Source organism: Rhinichthys klamathensis, unplaced genomic scaffold, assembly GCF_029890125.1.
Source record: "Rhinichthys klamathensis goyatoka isolate OS25496 unplaced genomic scaffold, OSU_Roscu_1.1 h1tg000191l_1, whole genome shotgun sequence".
NCBI lineage: Eukaryota > Metazoa > Chordata > Actinopteri > Cypriniformes > Leuciscidae > Rhinichthys > Rhinichthys klamathensis.
In genome coordinates, this window is record NW_026606717.1 from 5,495,001 (window position 1) to 5,516,725 (window position 21,725).

At 40.4% G+C, this 21,725-nt stretch overlaps 1 protein-coding gene across 2 annotated transcripts in view; it reads right to left on the reverse strand.

Annotated features, from left to right (window-relative positions):
* The window catches only part of plrdgb (PITP-less RdgB-like protein), a 132,013-nt gene that overhangs the window by 64,397 nt on the left and 45,891 nt on the right, over positions 1 to 21,725 (reverse strand). For both annotated transcript variants that reach the window (XM_056262166.1, XM_056262165.1), the window contains exon 2: positions 18,078 to 18,173. In XM_056262166.1, coding sequence (XP_056118141.1) covers positions 18,078 to 18,173 — 96 coding nt within the window. The remainder of the gene's footprint in view (positions 1 to 18,077; positions 18,174 to 21,725) is intronic.

The following is a 21,725-nucleotide window of genomic DNA, read 5'->3' on the forward strand; positions in this document are numbered from 1 at the left end:
GAAAACCCTTCAAATACATGCTTTAATTGCATGGACTGAACAACTTAAGTGTCTAAAATGGATGTGCACAGTTCATTTGAATGATAAATTTAGCTCTCTGTGGAAAGCAGGACGGGGGCCGAGAGCCATGAGAGAACCGGTTTCATATCTCTCATAGAGGAACTTCGGAAAAGGAGGAGCAACGACAGTGGAGTAGAGAGGACCAGGCCTGTGCTGTGTTCCAGTCCACTTTTAAACACGCACTTGCGAACTTCCCTAAGCACTTCCCCGCCGCCATTTTGAAGTGCGTTCCACTTCGTGAAGTGGACGAGGGAAGTTTATATGGACAGACACTCCATGTACACTTCAGGCAGCTCCATATACCACAATGCAACACGATTGTGACGTCACCGCAGATCTCTAATCACCACCACCACAAACAACTCTATGATATATTAATTATGATTTCTTTTTTTAAAACAACCCAAAGACATCTATATACATTTGGATGCTGAATTAAACAAATTCTTAAAGGGGAAAAAAATTAAATAATAAATCAACTCATAGCTGATTCCAAGTGATTAAGGGCTCAGGACGTTCCAATTCAGCCCATTGCAGTTTCCGCCAGTAGTGGGCACTCATGCAACGTAAGCAATGACGTACATCTGAGTGAACGAGACGGAGGGAAGTTAGCGAGTGAAGGGCATGACAATTTTGGACTGGAACGCAGCCCTGGACTATTTAAGTTATGTTTTGGTTATGTTCTGGTGTGCGGCAATCATCCGTGAAGGGCTGCCGCTTTTACTTTCGTTTTGTGTTTATTTATATATTAAAGGAACACGCCGACTTTTTGGGACTTTAGTTTATTCACCGTATCCCCCAGAGTTAGATAAGTCCATACATACCCTTTTCATCTCCGTGCGTGCTGTAACTCTGTTTGACGCACCCACAGCTAGCCTAGCTTAGCACACAGACTGGAAGCAAATGGATCCAGCTAGCATACTGCTCCCAATAAGTGACAAAATAACGCCAACATTTTCCTATTTACATGTTGTGATTTGTATAGTCACAGTGTGTACAAATAACAAGGTCATATGAGACACAGGCATCTTTTAACTGTATACATACTGGGAACTATATTCTCAGAAGGCGAAGCACTTCTACTTGTGCGGAGTGATTTGCTCGCAGCACCTGAGAAGCCCCGTGGTGAGCAGCAGAGAGTTCGCTCAGAGTGTTGCGCTAATCACTCTGCCCAAGTACCAGTGCTTTGTTATTTAAAAACATATGAGATCGCCTGTTTCTGCATCTTCTTCGCATGTGTTTTGATCAGGAGATTCAGTGCTTTCAGAAGAAGTGTCATAGCGCCCCCTAAAGCACAACAGTGAAAACACGGAGGGCTGGAAAATTCTGTCAATGTGTTTTCTGTCAATGTGTGTTTTCAAAATTCTGGTAGTGTTTTCTCACAAATTATGTAAATTTCCATCAATTGCGGGGAAAGAGTTAAGACAGTCTTGGCCCCTGAAATGCCTTCTTTTCATAGAATGAGAGAAAATAATATTTTATACTATTCTATACTGTGATAGGCTATGTGAATTAGCATTGAGTTATAATAACATTCTTATGAAAATACCCGAAATGGCTTGAAAAACATACGTAAACCATACATTGTCACATTTGTGTGTTTATTTCATGTCTCATTATTCAAAATGTTTTTTATCTGCTTTATATTCAGCTACAGTGATAGCTGGATGCCTTTGTCCATATAAGGGAATTCTTGTAACCTCATAAAGTATTATTATTTCTATGAGTATTGTACTTTCTTGTGTTGAGGGCACCTCCGGCTACCAGCATGAATGAAGCACACATTACATCAGAGTTTTTAACGCTCCATAATCCTTACATCATCCTGTTTATATATATATATATATATATATATATATATATATATATATATATATATATATACACATGTGTAAGTTTCAGGCCCTATTTTGTGTAAAGTGCTTTAAGCTTCACATTTGACAGCCATTCACTCAGATAGACTTTAGGATTTTGCCTTCTGTAGCCATTTTTAGAAGTGTATAGGTCTGTGTATAAGACCACAATTTTGTTTTAAATCATCTAGAATATGGGCTTCTTTTATTAAAAAATGACTATTTTTTAGGCCATGTCTTTATGCAGTGTCCTTAACACATAGGTAAGAGAAAAAATGCTCTTGGGGAATCATTTAAAAGAGGTTTGGTAAAACACACAGACAAAGGGGAAAAAAAAAAAAAATCATGGAGCCAAAAATAGACCACTGAGATAGCAGGGAGCAGGCAGGGAAGAAGGAGAGGCTGTGGAATAAGATGATAAGGAACTAATGAAGATGAATCACTCTCTCCGTGTTTTCCTCCGATTGTAAATTAGCCAGTTTTTAAGGATGAACTCTATCTCCTATAATAATTTGAGGGGAAAAAAGTCTATAAACTTTATTTTGCTCTTATCAGTCAGTCATTAGTATGCTGCTAAAGGCCATGGGGTCGTTTTCTTGCCATCTGCAACTACAGCATTAGCCAGTTTCATTACAGCCAATTAGAGGATTATTCATGTTTGAATGAATATAAGATGTTGCTTCCAAGGCACCAAAATGTGCTAAAAAGGGGGGAATATGTAGAGTATGGAATAGAATGCCACCAGTAACTGCAATATGGAGCAATATGGCCATGCTAATATTCAAAAAATGATTATTTGAATGATTATTTTGATAATTAATTATTTGATAAAAAAAAACAATACTCAATACTTTTAATCCATTATTTAAAAAATAAATCCACATTCTGCCCAATGTTGTCATCCAAACAATGCGCACCCTTAGTAATTATATTATATTTATAGGCCTACATCATTACAATAGTGCCTTTACACTTACTCCTCTCATAAAAAATACAATTGTTACATGAAGAATTTTAGAACTACATTTAATGTCTTATTAGAATTATTTAGCAAAATGTTTATTTTAGTCAGAATTATTGCGCATGCGCGCCAGCGCTTGTCCACTGGATTCTGTGAAGTTTAGCAGAGAATTGCTTAATGTCTGGACAAGGCTTGTATGCAAAATGGAATAATTGCGTGACTTTCTAACATTTACAGGAATACAACCGTAAAATGGGAGTTGTGTGCTGGGAAAATAATTCTCAAATGCATTTAAAGCACACGTATCCACCTGACACGGCCAGCCGCGTTAAAACATATGCTTTTGTTTGGAGCGCTTAATGTTTGTTTGAAGCATTCCTTATGTTTAGGACAACTTCCCACTGAAGCACACTATGGGCCCTATTTTAACGATCTGAAACGCAAGTGTCAAAGCGCAAAGCGCAAGTAACTTTGTGGGTGGATCCCGGCGCTGTTGCTATTTTCCCGGCGGGATAAATGCCTCTTGCGCCAGGCGCAAATCTAAAAGGGGTTGGTCTGAAGTAGCTTCATTATTCATAGGTGTGGTTTGGGCGTAACGTGAAATAAACCAATCAGAGCGTCATCTCACATTCCCTTTAAGAGCAGGCGCGCTTGTTCTAAAGCGGATTCCTATTATAACGGCGGATTTGCCAGGCGCGCGCCAGGAGCGGTTCACAGCCGAGGAGAGCAACGTTCTCGTCAGGGCCGTAAAACACAGAGAAGTGACATTGGGGATGGAGAAACCCACCCAAATTAACTTTTGTTAAACAGCCGTATGATAATTTGGGTAAATGTGTAAGCTATATGTATGCTTTTATAATAAATTGTCTATCTATCTATCTATCTATCTATCTATCGTAATAATGTATGATTTGCAAAAATGAAAACTGCTGCTTAGATGAGAGAATCAGGGTGTACTCACACTAGCCAGTTTGAACCGTGCCCGAGTGCGTTTGACCACCAAAGCACGGTTCGTTTGACTAGTGTGAGTGCTCCGAACCGTGCCAGGGCGCGGCTCGATTAGCCGGCCCTGGCCCGCTTGGAAGAGGTGGGCCAGAGCACGGTTCAGTTGGACTCGGGCGCGGTTCGCATGCAGTGTGAGCGCTAACCGTGCTGGAGCACGGAACAGGCACGGCTTGCTCGGTCTCTACGCATGAAACTTTAATACGCGCATTGAAAAGAACAGTGGGGGCGTGAGCGCGCTATTTATATCGCGGTAACGTTATTCCAGTGCGCGCGCGTGCACTGTGTTGGGCCATATCCCAAAGTACGAGGCTTACTTTCACTTAAAGTCGGCACAGCCGCTCTTCTTGTTTATCCCGAAACCGTCGCACCATAATGACATAAGCGTGCTCCGGCACGAATGCTGAAACCCAATGTGAGTGCAGGCCAGAGGGGGAGTGGGGAGGGGGGACAATCGTACTCGGGCCCGGTTCATGGCAACCGTGCCTAGTGTGAGTACACCCTCAAAGTGTATGCGCGTTGTGCACACGCTACATTGATTATGGTCAAGCATACGCCCTTAAAATAGCATAATGAACAACGCGCAACACGCCACTGACTTTAGACTAGGTTTTTTCTGGTCAGTGGCGCAATTGTTTTATAGAACAGCAAAATAGCATGAGGGAAAGTTTGCGCCGGAACACGCCTCCTCTTTGCGCTGAACCGCCCCGGGGAGCGCAAGTGTATTTCTTAGTTAACCGACGTGCGTCTGTGGAGGGAAAAGTCCGCTTTGCGCGGGTGCAAAATAGGAATGATACATGCGTCAGTGTACAAAGTCATTTGCGCCGGGTGCAAGATAGGGCCCTCTGTGTTATCTGCTATTTTCCAGAGGCGTTTTGTCCCCAGAAGGCTATTTCGAAGAAGGCTAGCCTACTTTAGTCAGATACAATGATCATATGGCTGAGTGTGTAAAGTCTGTGTTTAAATGCAACAAATAATTGTGCCTACATCATGCATTGTGCCATTAGTTCCATTCAAAACCATGCAGCTATGGACAAAGTCTCAGGTTACGACTGTAACCCTAGTTCCCTGAGAAGGGAACGAGACGCTGCGTCGATGACGTTTTAGGAACGCCCCTTTGTGATTACGTCTGAAGCACTTGTGTCAACTAGTCCAATGGCGAGAGTGAGCGTCACGGGCAGGTGACGTCACGACAAGGAAAGGATAAAAACACATCCGGTCTGAGCGCTGTTAGCTTCGATTTAGCCGAAGCAAGTCGATCACAGGAATGCAGGGAGTATGGCAAAATAATGCAGCGTCTCGTTCCCTTCTCAGGGAACTAGGGTTACAGTCGTAACCTGAGCCGTAGGGAACTCGTGCTGCGTCGATGACGCTCTGGGAACGAGAATGCCCGAACTCCATACGAACCAGAGCCTGTCTGTGTGAATACTGAGAGCACAACTAAGACAGGAGCACCTTGATCTTGGGGCATCGCCCAGGTTGAAGATGTAAAACCTTACGAATGTGAGTGGAGAAGTCCAGCCTGCCGCATACCACATCCTGCAGGGATACCTCTTTATATAATAAGGCTTTCTAAGCCGCCATACTCCTGTCCTGGCCTACAAGCACTACGGCGGAAACGTGTACCAACAGGTTCCCCCTCAGGGATACACCACCAAAAGGGACATGGTAGGCAGCTAAGGCCGCCACGTACACCTTCAGTGTGGAAGGGGATAACCCTGCGGAAACCAAACGCACAGTAATTCCAGCACTGTACCAATCGGGCAGTTAACTGGGCCCCACTGTCCGAGATCCGGACTATGAAGTGAAAACCCATCACTTCAACACATACAGTTTCCTAGTGGAGGGAGCTCTGGAGTGAAATATGGTCTCCACAACCTCAGTTGAGAGACCAAAGTCTACGAGTTGGGCCCCCTCAGAGGCCAAATATCTGTATATTCTATATCTCTGGGCTGGGGTGAAGGGTCACCCCTCCCACTTGAGACCGAAGGTCCCTCCTGACCGGAATCTCTGAGGGAGAGCCGTCGAGGTGGGACACCAGGTCCGAGAGTCAGTCAGCTCGGCCAGTACGGTGCTACTAGTAGTAGACTTATTCCGTCCCAGCGGACCTTCTCCCGAACTCCTGGGAGCAGAGTAATCAGGGAAATAATTCTATACCTTTTTTCAATTAAAATTGGTAAATGAAAAGAATTTGTTCTGGGTTACATAAAAGTACTTATTCCAACTATTTACAACATCTCAAAATCAACATTTACAGAACATAAAATAAGAAAAAACGATGTAGACTTTTATTCAGCTGAGCAGGGAGACCCTGATGTACTGCTGGACCGGGATGGGCTCCACAATAGAGACCCTGGTAAGGCCTCCTGCTGGTGGATGTTGAGTGGATATTTCCACTATCCTCTAAGTTGTCTACCAACAAGTTTGCAGGGTTGACTCATGGAAAAATATTAAGATACTTTATTAGGCTAAAGTACTTTTAATAACCACTAATACCGCATTGGGGAAAAACTACTATATATATATATATATTTACTACATATATTTCAAACCTTAGTTAAGCAAAATTACCTTGCATACTCCAATGTACTTAAGGTATCAAGAGTAAAAGTAAAGGTGTGTATTGTGCAGGAAAAAAACTACTTGTCAGGGTTTTTATGATCCCTTTTATGATTTTATGATTCAAAATCGCATCAAGGTAAGATATAAGTGAACATTTGAATATATATATATGTATATTTTCTTTTCTTTTCATATTTCATTACATTATTTACGTTAGTTAACACCCAATACTTGAACAGTTTAAAGTGTAATCCGGCAATTCAGGACGGGACGCAGCAAACCATGCAGCTCAATATACAACTGGCCATGGTCTTGGCTAAGCCCTTGGCGGCGCCACGGTTGAAACATCCTCCCCATGTCCTCCAGTAAAATATAAAACATAAAAATGACAATAGCCAATTCTGGCTCCATAGCTGTTTACTCAATTTTATCAAATGAATAATCAGGATGGCAGCTGTACTCTCGCACTGTTGCTTGGCTCCAGGAGGGGTAATAGGGAACACCTGGTTGTGCAATTAGGAAATCCTACGAAGGCTACATGGTTCGTCCTTCGAAGGACGAATAGGCTGCATCCTTCGAAGTCCGCGGCCTTCAAAGGATGCAGCCTTCACATTGGGACACAGCTACAGTCACCCATAAATTTAGACAAACATTGCAATATCTATGAAACAAGGCTTTTTATGTTGCTACGATTTACATATTAAACTATACTGCTGATTTGTTAAGGGTTTGTGAGTTCCCCACATGAATAAAATATATGGTTACTGTCACAGGATAATATTTCCCCTTTTTGATTTTATCTTAATTGTGTGTCTTTGAAAAAGAAAAAAGAAAAAAATGCAAAAATTGCATTTTGTTGCAATGAAATATTTTTAATGTTGCAATATCTTAGACAAATATCTTTTAAAAAGTCATTTAAAAAAGTTAAAGAAAAGAGCAAATGAAAGATTCCTCAGTTGCTAATTGAAAATCTGTAGTTGCTATGACAAGATTTTTTTTTTTACATTTAGGGAACAAACAAATCCAATTTGGCTACAGTTATTAAATTTAAACTCAAAGATAATTGTGTTCCCTTGAATCTAGTGCAAAGCTAAACATTGTATTACATTTTTACAGTGCACGTGTTTGCATCTTAATAAAGGGCAAGGTGTGAAAAGATAGATACAGAGAGATACAGATGGATAGATAAAAAAATGGAGTGATGACGTGTAGGTAGGTACAAGAAGAAAATTAATGCAAAAAAAGCCATATGAATATTTGCAAGAGCATCACAAGCCTAAAGCATCAAATAGAGAAGCTCTGTTATCTTGTCAATTGTCTTATACAGATTCAGTCTTGACAACTTGATGGGTAGCTTAAGAACATTTTGCCAACAACTTGTTCAGATTTTTTTGAGAAAAATGACAGGCAAAGCTACAAGCAAGAATGGCAAATAAAGGGCCAGGACAGAGAAAAAAACAAAACAAAAAAAGGAAATGAGACAAGCTCCGGCAAGAAACTGAGAAAGCAAAACAAAACAAACCTCAGGGCAGACACACTGAATCAGCATACTAATGTGAAAATATAATCAGGTTGGCATGGTTTTGTCATTCAATGAGCGCCAAATCATTAATTATGTATTTGACCAGTACAAACTGAATAATGCGATGTACAGATGATTTTTCTTAAAGGAACAGTTCACCTTAATAATCTGTCATTATTTACCAGTAGGGGTGTAACGGTACATGTATTCGTATTGAACCATTTCGGTTCGAGGCTTCCGGTTCGGTACGCATACAAACCGAACGATTCCTTGGACCATTTTTCCTGCCGACAAAATTCGCGCAGGCGCGATCACCACAACGTTGCGCAACATCAAATGGCAAGCGTAATGAAAGCGGAACGAAACTGCGCTATTGTGCTTCACGGACCGTTTATCAGTTCGGAGCAGCAACATTTGTGCAGCGGGAGCCGATCTCGATCAAGCGACACTGTTACAACCGTTACAACACAGCGCTAAGAGATCCAGTAAAGAAAACATTTGAGTTCGCCACTGAAGTAATAACATCGCTGCGAGATCTAGTGAGAAGCATTCAAATTTCTCCGTTATTAACCGCAGATCTCTATTAGATCAAACAGCGCTGACGTGGACACCAGGAGAAACATTGTGCCGTGAATGAACTAGTAATACTTTACGTCCACAGACCAGCAACATTCACCATGGATTTAATATAGTAACACTAACTGTAACCAGTTTGGCTGGAATAGTGAAATGCTTTCAAGTACTTCACACATCTTTTTCCAGCACTTCAAAACTCAAATATTATATAAATAAATAGCCTATGAAGAGTTCAGATGCAAAAGCCTCTATAAGTGCCATTTGAAATTTTCTTCTAGAATGATCATTTTTATGAAGCTTGTACATTTAAGTTCAGTAATTTCACTCAAATGACAATTAATAGGCAATCTTCATTGCCATTTAAGTGAAATTACTGAACTTAAATATACAAGCTTGATAAAAATGATCATTCTAGAAGAAAATTTCAAATGGCTTTTGCATCTAAACTCTTCATATATTTAAATGTTATTTTTAATGTGATGACCAAAACATTATTTGTTCATCCTTCAAAGATGACCCCCATTTATAAACCTGAAAGTTTCAAGATGTAGGAAAACTCACTTATTTAAAAAATAGTTTTTCTTTTAACAAATAGGAAATTTCTCTGGCATTTCTTACTTTTTGCTGTATCGAAAACGTACCGAACCGTGACTTTAAAACCGAGGTACGTACCAAACCGTGATTTTTGTGTACCGTTACACCCCTATTTACCAGTCATGTAAAACCTAACTGACTATCTTTGTTACCAAAAAAGGAACAGTTCACTTTAATATTCTGTCATTATTTACCTATACACTCATGTCATGTAAAACCTAAATGACTCTTTCTTACCCAAAACAAAAAGTTACATATATGCCAAGCCTGTCGTTTGCTTCTAGTGAGAAACAGACCAAATTTAAGTTATTAGTCACTGATAATCTGATAGTCTTCTGATAATCTTCCCCTACAGTGAGCATTTAACCACTGCAACTGAATCATTGAGTTGGAGAGTAGAGTTGGATCATTGAACTAACTACTTTTGTCATTAGGTTTATTGTAAAGATCTGACTCAAAAGAATCATTTGGTTAACCAATGCAACCGAATCAATGAGTTAGTGATTTCGATCATTGATCATCGATTTTGATTTTTGGATCATTGAACCAAATAATTCCAGTTTGTAAACAAATAACAGCACTTGAAGTCTTTACATTTGAGCTCTTATCTACTCACATGATGCATTTCCTGTATTTGGCCCAATTGGGCATGAAGACCACAAGTGTAAGTAGAACTTGTGATTACCTGATGGGAAACACAACACAGTAGAGTAAAATTGCAAGTAAAGTTTTTATAAAGCTTTATTTAAACATTTTGATTTTCAATACCTTGCACTTTTAAATTACCTTTTAAATGACTGTTCAGTAGTAGTTATATAAAAAACGACAATTTATTTAGTATTTGCGATGCTTCTAATTAAGTGATAGAAATCAGTTTTAAAAAAAATACACACTCATCTTTACACCAACACTTTGTTTTACTAACAAATTATATATCATGTTTAATTAATTTAACTTAAACTGTAAAGTTTTTCTTGACATCTTAGGCACATGAGTTCCAGAACATGATTGATGAGATACTTTACCTCAAATACCACTCCGATGCAGTATTAGAGATTGTGTGAATATAGTGTGCCCACAAGTGTGGGTATTGGGACAGCCGCATTTGTTTAAACTGGTTTTGTAAAGTGGATCGACCAATTCATTGTAAAAAAAAATAATAATTCTGTTTTGTTAACCACTGCACCAGAATCATTTACTGTAGTTAGTGAGTTTGAAGCGGCTCGTTGAAACGAATCATTCCAATTTGTAAACAAATCATTCAAACTGGTTTTATGTGTCAGGGTTGTGTGCAGGTAGCTGAAGACAAGAGGACTTCCAAAAATAGCGGATTTATTTACAAAATAAACTTCTATAAACATACAGGAACGATATAACAAACTCCAGGAACTTCAGGGAAAACACAACCATACAAGGACAACAACCCACAAACACTGAGGGAAAACACAGGGCTTAAAAGAACTGGGACTAATGGGATAATTAACTGAACACAGGTGAAGAAACTGAACACAAACGAGGAGCGGGAAAACTAACAGGACTGAACCAAAAATCACAAAGACGGGGGGAAACAAGATCTCAAAACTGAACTAAACACAATGAAAACGTGACAGAACCTCCCCCTCCCCGAAGGCGCGTCCTCGCGCCGTATAACATCCAAAGGGGTGGGAGGGTGGGCGCCCTGGAGGCTGACAAGGGCATGGTGGTGCAGGAACGGGAAGCTTCCAGGGCGGAGCTGACAGCTCGGGGAACCGGGGTGGAACGGGCTGTGGGCGTGGCCATGGAGGAGCAGGCTGTGGGTGTGTCCATGACAGAGCAGGCTGAGGGCGTGGCCCTGGCGGAACTGTCGGACCCTCAGGCGTCCAGGGCGGAGCTGTCGGACCCTCGGGCGGCCATGGCGGTGAAGACCTTCAGGTGGCCACGGTGGCGAATGCCTAGCAGGAGTTCCAGGGATCCCCAACTGACCCAGAGAGCCCCCAAGCCGAGGCGACACCACAGGTCTGGAGGGCCAAGGCGGATCTGCAGGCTCATGGGACCGAGGCGGAGAAGGGGCTATGGAAGCCCGTGGCGTAACCAGTGCGAGGGAGGACGACTGAGGAGCAGGAGGGAAGATGGAGCCCGGTGGAGCAGAAGGGATGCAGGGCAGAGGCGCAGCCGGCAGCACGGAGTCCCGAGGTGGAACCAGGGTGACAGCTGACCAATGCGAGAAAGGAAGGAGTGAGCCTGGTGGAGCTATAGGGCTGACAAGACCCGGCGGAGGTGAGGGCACAATGAGCCGAAGAGAAGCTGCAATGAGAAGAAGAGGGCCTGGTGCTGGATGGAACCAGCAGCGAAGAGGGCCTGGTGCTGGATGGAACCAGCGGCGAAGGCTTGGCTGGACTGGACACCACCAACCCAGGATCGAAGAGAGGCCAGAGGTGTCGGGACTCCTCTCGACCACCGCCTCTACTGCGGCCTCCACGGGTCCCACGGAACACAGCTTGGCGGGTTCCCACAAAGGCTTGCTTCCAGATCTCCATCTTCCTTTTTTCTTTTTTTTTCTTTTAATGGTTGGTTGTTCTGTCAGGGTTGTGTGCAGGTAGCTGAAGACGAGGACTTCCAAAATAAACTTCTATAAACATACAGGAACGAAATAACAAACTTCAACCACAAAACACAACCATACAAGGACAACAACCCACAAACACTGAGGGAAAACACAGGGCTTAAAAGAACTGGGACTAATGGGATAATTAACTGAACACAGGTGAAGAAACTGAACACAAACGAGGAGCGGGAAAACTAACAGGACTGAACCAAAATCACAAAGACGGGGGGAAACAAGATCTCAAAACTGAACTAAACACACTGAAAACGTGACATTATGAAGCAGATCACCTGTTTCATTGTAAAGATCTGACTCAAAATAATCATTTGGTTACGAATCAGTTATTCCATTAATAACAAATTACATTTTGTTCTGTTTCTCACACAAAGCTATCATCTTCAGAAGACTTTTTAGTGTACAATTCATGTGGACCACTTTTAGTCATGCAGGTTTGGAATGACATGATGGTGAGTAAAAGATGGCAGAATATTCCTTTGTGGGTGAACTAATCCTTCAACGTTCCTATCAAACAGTATCAAACCCCAAATCATGATCATGCAGAGATGCAACTTGACTATTGACCAGAGAGAGGAGGCTAATTGGCATTCAAGATCATCCTTATTTAACGTCATACCTGCTGGCAGCGTACAGCACAGTCTGACAAGTGTTGCAGTAATAAATGGGCACAGCTTCAATGGCTGTGTGCCCATAGCATCATATCTAGATAACAGTATGATGCAGACAAATGGGTGGCCCTGCTTTTCAGCCCTTTACTGATGAGTTCCTTAAATATTTGGGCCAACTTCCACATTAGCACCGGAATGCTGTAGGTATGGGATGTGAAATCAAAAGCAGAATAAAATACATGTATAACCTTCTACTCTAGATGTAAAAATGTAATGTATTACATTCTGCATTCTTACCATGCACAAGAAATATTAAACCGCTACCCTGTTCATGACCTTGTCATGTATTATTTCCATTCACAACTTTCAACTAAGATCGAAATGAATGTGGAATGTGGAAAGTTATGCAGGGCCCCAAATGCTTCATTTCCACAAACCTTTTACATATGCTACGATTCCGAACTCCCCAAATGATTCTGTGGAAATTACAGCCATAATCACTCACAGGTACTCCACATTCGATAGCAATCTAGCCTAATACCTGTAAGAAAAGACAGGGAAGCGAACAAAATATGGCAGTGCCTTTAGTGCCTTTATTACTACTGGGATTAACAAGAGAACCATTTGCCCATAAAAAAAAAATCACACAAACGCTACTTGAGAGTGCTTGATGCTTGAAAAATACCACAGGGCAATTTGCACCTCATGAATAACTGAATTGAACCAATTATAATCCTGCTGATTGCTACCCAACAGACACAACAAATGACATGAACATATGCAAGCGAATCATCAATAAGTTGTCCGGCATTACTTCAGAATTTCATTGTGAAATGGTTTTAAAGAACCTGAGGGAATAACTCTTATTTTTACAAATGGAAATCTGAGCCTGAATACCATGCTCACATTTTTGCACAAGTACAACTGATTTAAATGTGTTTCACATTTGTATGTCCTTGTGGACTGTAACACCAGTCTGCGTGTGTGTTGTTTGTGATGTATTACTTTAGCCTTTTCTTTAACTTGTTTTGTGACTGGCTGTCAAGTCGAAGAAAGATCGCAATGGATCAGCCGCCATAAATTTCTTTGCAAATGAAATGCAGTTTCTACAACCTCAGGTACATCTACATGGTGATGTCAAATCCTTCTTACAATAAAGGACATGGAATTTGGTTCATTAAAAATGGTATTTGAGAGGCTCTTGCTCCATTTAGGTTTGATTTTGTGGTGTGTTTTCATTTGAAGTATGTAGATAAGTGGCTCCTCCAGAATATCCCCTCTGTTCAATGTTTGTAAGCCACAAAGCCTTCAGAAATAGCTTGATAGTCTCTTCAGTCTTGTTCTGTTTGAGCTGTGTGCTGTCTTAATTCCATAAGGGATTTCAGCTACTTTTGAGTTCCAATGAAAATCTCTGTAATTCAACTGACTAACAGTTGTTTTGAGTCTTTTGTCCTCCAGCAACTTAAAGGAGAACTCCGGCGCAAAATGAACCTTTGGTCTAATTAAAACATTGGTACCTAGTCAATCGTTCTCTGAGATTTGTTTTCATGATAATTGAATGTAAAGAGTTTTATCTCTAAAAACTGTTTAGCGTATAACACTAGTAATGGGGGCATATAATAAGTAAAAAGAAATCGCTAGTTTATACCACTAACAAGGCTCAAAATAGCCCCACACGAACACAGTAACATAATGAGGGTCTCTACATGCAAAACGAAGCATTGAGAACTTTCTAAGTGTACAGACCGTTTAATAAGAAGATAAAGATAAAGACAGTCCACTTCGTGTATACAGACAGGAGCCATCTTTGGAAAACAGTCTCGACTAATCAAACCACGAACGCCATTCATACAGTTCAGAAGTTCACTGAACTTCACACAGTTCAGCTCACTTAGCACGTTGTTCGTGGTTTGATTAGTCGAGACTGTTTTCCAAAGATGGCTCCTGTCTGTATGCACGAAGTGGACTGTCTTTATCTTTATCTTCTTATTAAACGGTCTGTACACTTACAAAGTTCTCAATGCTTCGTTTTGCATGTAAGGACCCTCATTATGTTACTGTATTCGTGTGGGGCTATTTTGAGCCTTGTTAGTGGTATTAACTAGCGATTTCTTTTTACTTATTATATGCCCCCATTACTAGCGTTATACGCTAAACAGTTTTTAGAGATACAACTCTTTACATTTGATTATCATGAAAACAAATCTCAGAGAACGGTTGACTAGGTACCAATGTTTTATTAGACCAAAGGTTCATTTTGCGCCGGAGTTCTCCTTTAAAGCCTGCAGTCAACAATTTTTGATAATCAAAATGACATATTTAAAAAAAAAATCCACCCTGTGAACATAATTTCTTCATGCCTTAAAATAGCTTGAATGTAACGTCCTGGTTGCGTATGCAACGAGGACGTAGTCGACGTCGACTGAATGGGGATCACGCCAGGGAGCCAATCATCTTCGAGTACTATTGAACGAGCCAATGGGAATTGGCGTGCGTGATGACATCACACACTCCGCCCCCGCGGCGCGGGTATAAATACAGAAGTGGATGCACGCACTAGTTGCTTTTTTGCTGAGGAGCCGAGCGTAACTCGGAGTCAGCGGTGGTCCAGCGGTAGTGGCAAGGGGACTACGAGTTGCATACGCAAACAGGATAACCAATGAATGGGGATAACCATTGAATGGGGATGGGGATAACCATTGAACATGCCACTAAAGCTGCCTGAGTGTGATAGTTCACTGAGTTTCAGGAGCATTTCTGCTCAACACCTGAGCGTGATGAAAATCACTGAACTTGAGCAGCACCAAGCGATAATGAATCGCATAGCCGCTTTCTTCCAAGGGCTCACTAGGGAACGCATTTCAGCGGGGCCCCGGGGTCAGCTGAGAGCCAGTGTCTGTCCAAGGGATGTCCGCTCAGACAGAAACAACTGGCAGAAGGACGAGTCCGGAGAGGCAACAGATGTAACTGTGCGACCCCGAAGTGTTCCCTACCCAGCTGGACCGCCAGGGGATGGAGTCTCCACTCTCCCTGGCCATGGCTCGTTGGCGGCACGATTGAGCAGGCCGGAAGAATTTTATAGTGGAATAAAGCGACCTCAGAAGCTTCTGACTCCAAGGAGGAGGTGACGGGCGAGTTGTGACATGCGAGGGAAGCTTAGCGCAACGGTCGCGATGTTGTCCTTTCAGACCAGTACCAGCTCGCTGAGCAGCAGTGGCTCAAAGCGAGGTGAACTGCTAACTCGAGGTAACAAATACCAATGCAGTTGGAGGTCGCCCAGGCATCCGTTAAAGCATGCCCTTTGTACATAGCCCCTCAGTCGGTGTTAGTGGACCTGAAGGTCTGAACACAGGCTGAGAGTTTGGCGGCAGGCCGGGGTGATCCTTTATCACACAGGGCGTGCCGCTCTGCCACGGTCACCTCAGGACTCGATCATAAAACTAGTGCTGAAGCTGTCTTCATATGGAGGAAGCCAAGCGGCTGCGTCTGCCATATGCCCCAGGAGCCTCTGAAAAATCTTTTCAGTGGGGACCCTTTCTCACTTCTGGCACTAGCCTAACACACTCTTCTTGAAGAGACGTATTGAACCGAGTCCATCTCCTGAACTGAAAAAGAGATACTCAACCCGTGGGCGAGATTACTCTCTCCCAGTTGACCTGAAGACCCAACTGGCTAAGGAGCACTCGAAGGGTAGGACTTGTACTGATACTTCGTACCTTCGAACGCAAGAACACAGAAGGTCTGTGGAGCAGAAGGATAGAGATCTGAAGTACTGTCCTTCAGGTCAAACGCTGCAGGCCAACCTTGGCGACGGAGCATTTGAAAATGCATCTCTGTGTTAGTAATTAAACGGAGGCTTTCGAAAAAGGGCCCGTTTCAATTGACACAGGTCCAAGGTGGCCATGACATACCACATATCTAGGGTACAATGAAGTACAGGTTAAAGAAACCGGTCTTCATATCGGCTGAGGAAGAGGCTACATCGCGTCCTTCACCAGTAGGACTGTGACGTGCGCACACAGGACAGGAGCAATGCTCAACACGTAGGTGTGATGAATATCACTAATTCTAGGAGCATTTAGGTCAACACCTAGGTGTGAAGAATGTCACTGAGCCAGGGCGAAAGCCAAGCGAAATGAATTGCAAGCCGAGTCTGCTGGTCAACTCAGGGCCAAGTGGAGCGGTAGGAAGCACTTCAGGCTTACACATACCATGCCAGGGGCCAGAGACCACAGACGTACCCGAGGTGGGGCAGCGAGGTGGAGAACAGGGACCCATCTCGAGAGGGCCGGAGGCAGCCCGAAGGAGGGTCTGAGTGTGCAGTGCAGAACTTACCTGACTCGACGAGCAGCAGGGGATGCGTGAGAAGGCGGATGACCGGGTATTTGACTGACCGATGTTTGTATTTAACAAACTAATTAATAAAATGATATCAAATCATATGAAAACTATAAAATATACAAAAAATATAAATGTGAAATATTGCAAAGGCAATTGAACTTCATACAAGATGAACTTCGCGTATCTTTGATATCAGAACATGAGGACGTGATTCCATCAGAAATTTCTACAGCCTGTCAAGGTACAACTGTGGAAACCACTCAGATGCTCCCTCCAGTGTACCAGAGTATGTCAATTTACCCTTATTAGCTGATCATTCTGATTATGTTAGAGATGGACACATTTCTTGCATAGCCCTCCTCTGAGAAAACCTTGTTTATAAAAAATATTAAAATATTTTTTTTCATCTGAAATGAGCAGTGCGTGTTTTACTCAGCAATTGTGTTAACGCATTGTGGTAACGCATTACAAGTAACAAGCATAACAATCAGATTACTTTTTTGATGTTACAAGTAATGTGTTACAAGTAAAGTGCATTACGTAATCAGATTTTTTTAATGTTACGAGTAAAGTAATGTATTACAAGTAAGATGCATTACATACTTTTTGATCTAACAAGTAAAGTCACATACATTATGTAATCACATTACTTTTTTTGATGTCAATGAAAATTACATTCTAATAATACAAAAACATTTATTTACAGTCAAAAAAAGTTACTGCAGATTAAGTATTTTCAAAAACAATATTCATAGTAAAAGTATGAATTGTGGCTGAAATATAGCCATTGATGCATGAGGTCCACTATAGTGGACAGATGATAAATCTGATTTTTCTCCCAATCTAAAATCAAAACTTGGAAAATGTAACTGTGATATGACTCATTAGATATTGCTTGATGCTGCAATATTTTTTTTTTACCTACAAGAGTCTCCTGGGATAGAAGGAATGGGTGGATATTCCGAAGTAGCTTGGCATTTCTGACTGACCATTGGCCATCTTGGTTTGGAGGGGGGAAAAATCGACACACAACGGCTTTGCACTTGGTTGCAATGCATAGGATGATGCAACAGGATCCACTGTAGAGGTTGATGTCCAACTATACCATCAAAACCCTTGCAAATTCAAGAAAATGCTTTTTTAATAGCTGTCCACTGTAGTGACCTCTATGCATAATGAGAAAATACTCAGCAATTGTGTTGACCTATGAATTTGCACATGGTTTGTCTTAAAGCATATAAAAAAAACACATAGACATATAAATAACATTAAAAACTTGATTTTCACCACACGGGGTCTTTAAAATATCTTCCAAGTGAGTTTTTAAAATTCAAATCCTAAAAGGACCAGCACTTTCCACTAATAAATATTAATCAGGAACAAGATCAACTCTTACCCCGGGCGTCAAAAAACTCCTCGTCAGAGCTTTCAACGGATTCCTGGGCAATGTTCTGGAGTCTCCAGTGGGAGGCGCTATGTTTTCGAGAGGGCACTAGAAAACAAAAGAGAGCAACATTTACCACAAATCACATAAAATGACAAACAATAGAATAAAAGATACAGTGCAATACAGGTACCTTTGAGGTACAAAAACATCACATGCAATTTCTTTTGCCATAAAATCCTGGAGCCTGTTTAGTTTAGTTAAGCATTAACTTTGTTCCTGTTTAATTAAAATTTAATAGAAGGATCATGTGGTACCTCCATCTGTTATCTACCTCTGGGTATCTTAATATATTTATAATTTTATATATTTAGATATTATTCATATATGTGGACGTCCCAGTGGTTGATTATTATTATAGCTTAACTAAAAGATTTCAACTTTCTTCTCTTATGTTATACTGTATGAAGGTCACATTAAAACTCTCTTGGAAACTTTTCACCAAACCTTCATTATTACTCATTTCTTTTAAATTTCCTTTCATGAATGGATTTTATTGTTTTATCCTTTTCCCAGTCCCAAACTTTCAATTCTAAAATGTGACCCTGGACCACAAAACCAGTCACAATTAGCACAGGAATATTTGTGGCAATAGCCAACAATACATTGTATGGGGCAAAATTATAGATTTTTATTTTATGCCAAAAATCATTAGGATTTTAAGTAAAGATCATGTTCCATGAAGATATTTTGTAAATTTCCTACCGTAAATATATAAAACATTTATTTTTGGGAGTGAATGCAGCACAATCGCGAACAGATGGATAACTTTAAAGGCGATTTTCTCAATGTTTCGATTTTTCTTCACCCTCAGATTCCAGATTTTCCAGAAAGCTTATTTATTCAGATTTCAGATGATGTATAAATCTCAATTTAAAAAAAAAATGACTCATGTGACCTTCACAAAAATATGAATTTTACACCATTATGCTTAAAACAACATGCCTACAACTATGAAAATCTAAACAAATACTGAAATTAACATAAACCATTTCCATATTTATTGTGTGAAAAGGATTTCTATCAATGTTTTAAAAATATATAGCTATACCACAGTTGGGGCATCATTTCCAAGCCACAAAAAAAAAAACTTTTGCTTCTAATAAAGTTAGTGCATTAGGTTACTGAGGAGACCACAGTGCCTGTGAAGCACATTGAGATACATGTGATGTGTGTGTCACGTGTGTGGCTCGAAGACTTTCTTTTAATAATAATAAACTTCACAAGGAAACATACAGGAGTTGAATAGTCTGTAATGTTGAATAGTCTGTAACTATGTGTGTTCTTTTTTGTTTTGTGAGAGTCTATGTAAGTGTTTTTTTTTTTTTTGTGACGTGTAGCACCTGTGCAAAACTAATTTCCTAAGGGATAAATAAACTAAACTGAACTGAACTGACCTGAACTGGAGAAAAGAATAACTTAACCTCATAATACTAAGATGATACCAGACATAGAACTGAACAAAACACAGGACTTAAATACGAGAGTGTAATGAAGGATAAAACGGAACAGGTGTGGAAACTGATTAACAATCAGGGAAACTAACTAGAGAACTAAGCCAGGCAAAACAGGAACAGAATACAATGAAAACAAAAACAAAACAGACTACACGGTACAGTTTGAAGAAAACTCTTCAAATATAAATTGTGAAATGAGTAGGCCTATTTTGATTTCTTATGAGTACTTAATTTCCGATCAAGCTATAATTTTGATTAATTATGTGTTTAGGATACATAAAAGGCTAGCTATGAAATCAGGCTTAGCAAGACAAAGGAGTCACCCATTTTATTCCAAAAGTGTTCACAGAATTCTTCTGTGATGCATGTGTGTCCACTGTTGGACACTGTTAGTGGAAAAATTAAATAAATTAGTTTGAAAAGTGTTTTAAGGCTTTATTTTAAGTCCCTAGGGCCAATAGTCCCGATAGTTAAAGGAACATCCATTTATATCAGTATATTATTATTACATATATTGTATAATACAGACCAACTGTTATTAAAGATTAAAGATATTTACTCGAACACTTTATATATATAATGCAAAGTGTTTTAATACATTAATTATGCATTGTAATGCACCTTATAATGAATTGTATGATCTCATGAATAATTATAACCACATCTCTTCGTTGCACCTTTAGAAAGAATAATGCATTAAAACACATGACAAACAACTAGTTTCAGATGTAGCAAGAAATCTGCAAATGCTATAATGCAGTTTAATTTTGTTTACAATTATTTATGAAAAGATATAATGCATTACAACATACATTATGAATACCTTTATATTGCATTATAAAGGCTTCAAGCTAAGTGTTATTTCTTATTATTACACGGCTCTGTGGAATACTTGATTCTGATTGGTCAAACGTGCCATCCAGGGGAAAGCTATTCCCAGATAACCTCTCAAAGCAGATAACACAGGCTCATCCGGGTTACTGATACATACTATACGTTGGTAGGACGTTTGTTGGTTTTTTCTTTGTGGAAGTTTTACATTTTGGTGATAAATTATTAAAACTCAGTTGAATCAATATTTTGTGTACAGTTATTTAATTATGCCATCCAGTATCGTGGACTCGCTCTCTCTTGTTTCATACAAACGCAGCTGCTGCCATTTTGTGACTATTGTTTTGTAACGTTACACTGTTGGATTATAAGATACAAACAGGTACGATTTTAAAACAGTTTAATCGGAAATCAATATCTCCATAATTATTTATGTGGTGAAATGCTGTGTAATAATTGGTATGACTGTATACCGTATCACTTAAATGTCCGTCTAGTTTGAACTTGCCGCGCTAGCAACTGTGCTTCGCATCAGGGTCCTCATCACCCTGTTGGGGGTTATTTTGAGAGAACAACCGGCTGGATGTACATTATCCCTTACTTAACCCACCGATGCAGCCCCACTGCTGCTAAAACTTAGTACAACGGCAAAAATGTGTCATTTAATTGTGTCTCCTGTCAATTAAAAGGAGCTATAAAGACCTCAGAAAACATTGGTGCATAGCCTGAAAAACTAATTTCCTCAGGGAGCACCACTTTAATGCCAAGTGTGACGAATTAAAAAGGAATAGCACGCCTACGCTGCTAGTTGCAAATAGTGAGAGAGGGCTGGATTTTGCTGAGCACTGATAAGACTGCAAAGAACTTGCAATGTTCCTGACTTCTTTGTAGATTCGGCACATTTTCTCTTTTTACAACTCAATCTGGTTGCCTCTGTTTGAGACATTAACAGTGCTGTGAGATGACAGGAGACTCTTGCACTCTCTCTTCAACAAATCACTTAAAGAATGTAAATGTGAGGCATATACAGGGTGCTTTTAGACAAGTGAATAATCCAGTCCTTAAACGTCGAAATAAAAATGCTTCCGGTCAAATTTTAATAGAAAGAGACATGGCATACAAGTAAACCAATGTGCAATCATGTTATGATTCAGGATTTCTATTTTGAGTTCTATAAAGTGCTGAGCAAAGAAATCTTAACTTTTCTCTAAATGATACTCTTACTTTCTCTTCTTTCTTACTCTTTGTGTAAGAAAATGCACAAAAAAGTGGGTCATGCTCACTTCTCATACATTATATAAAGGGATAGTTC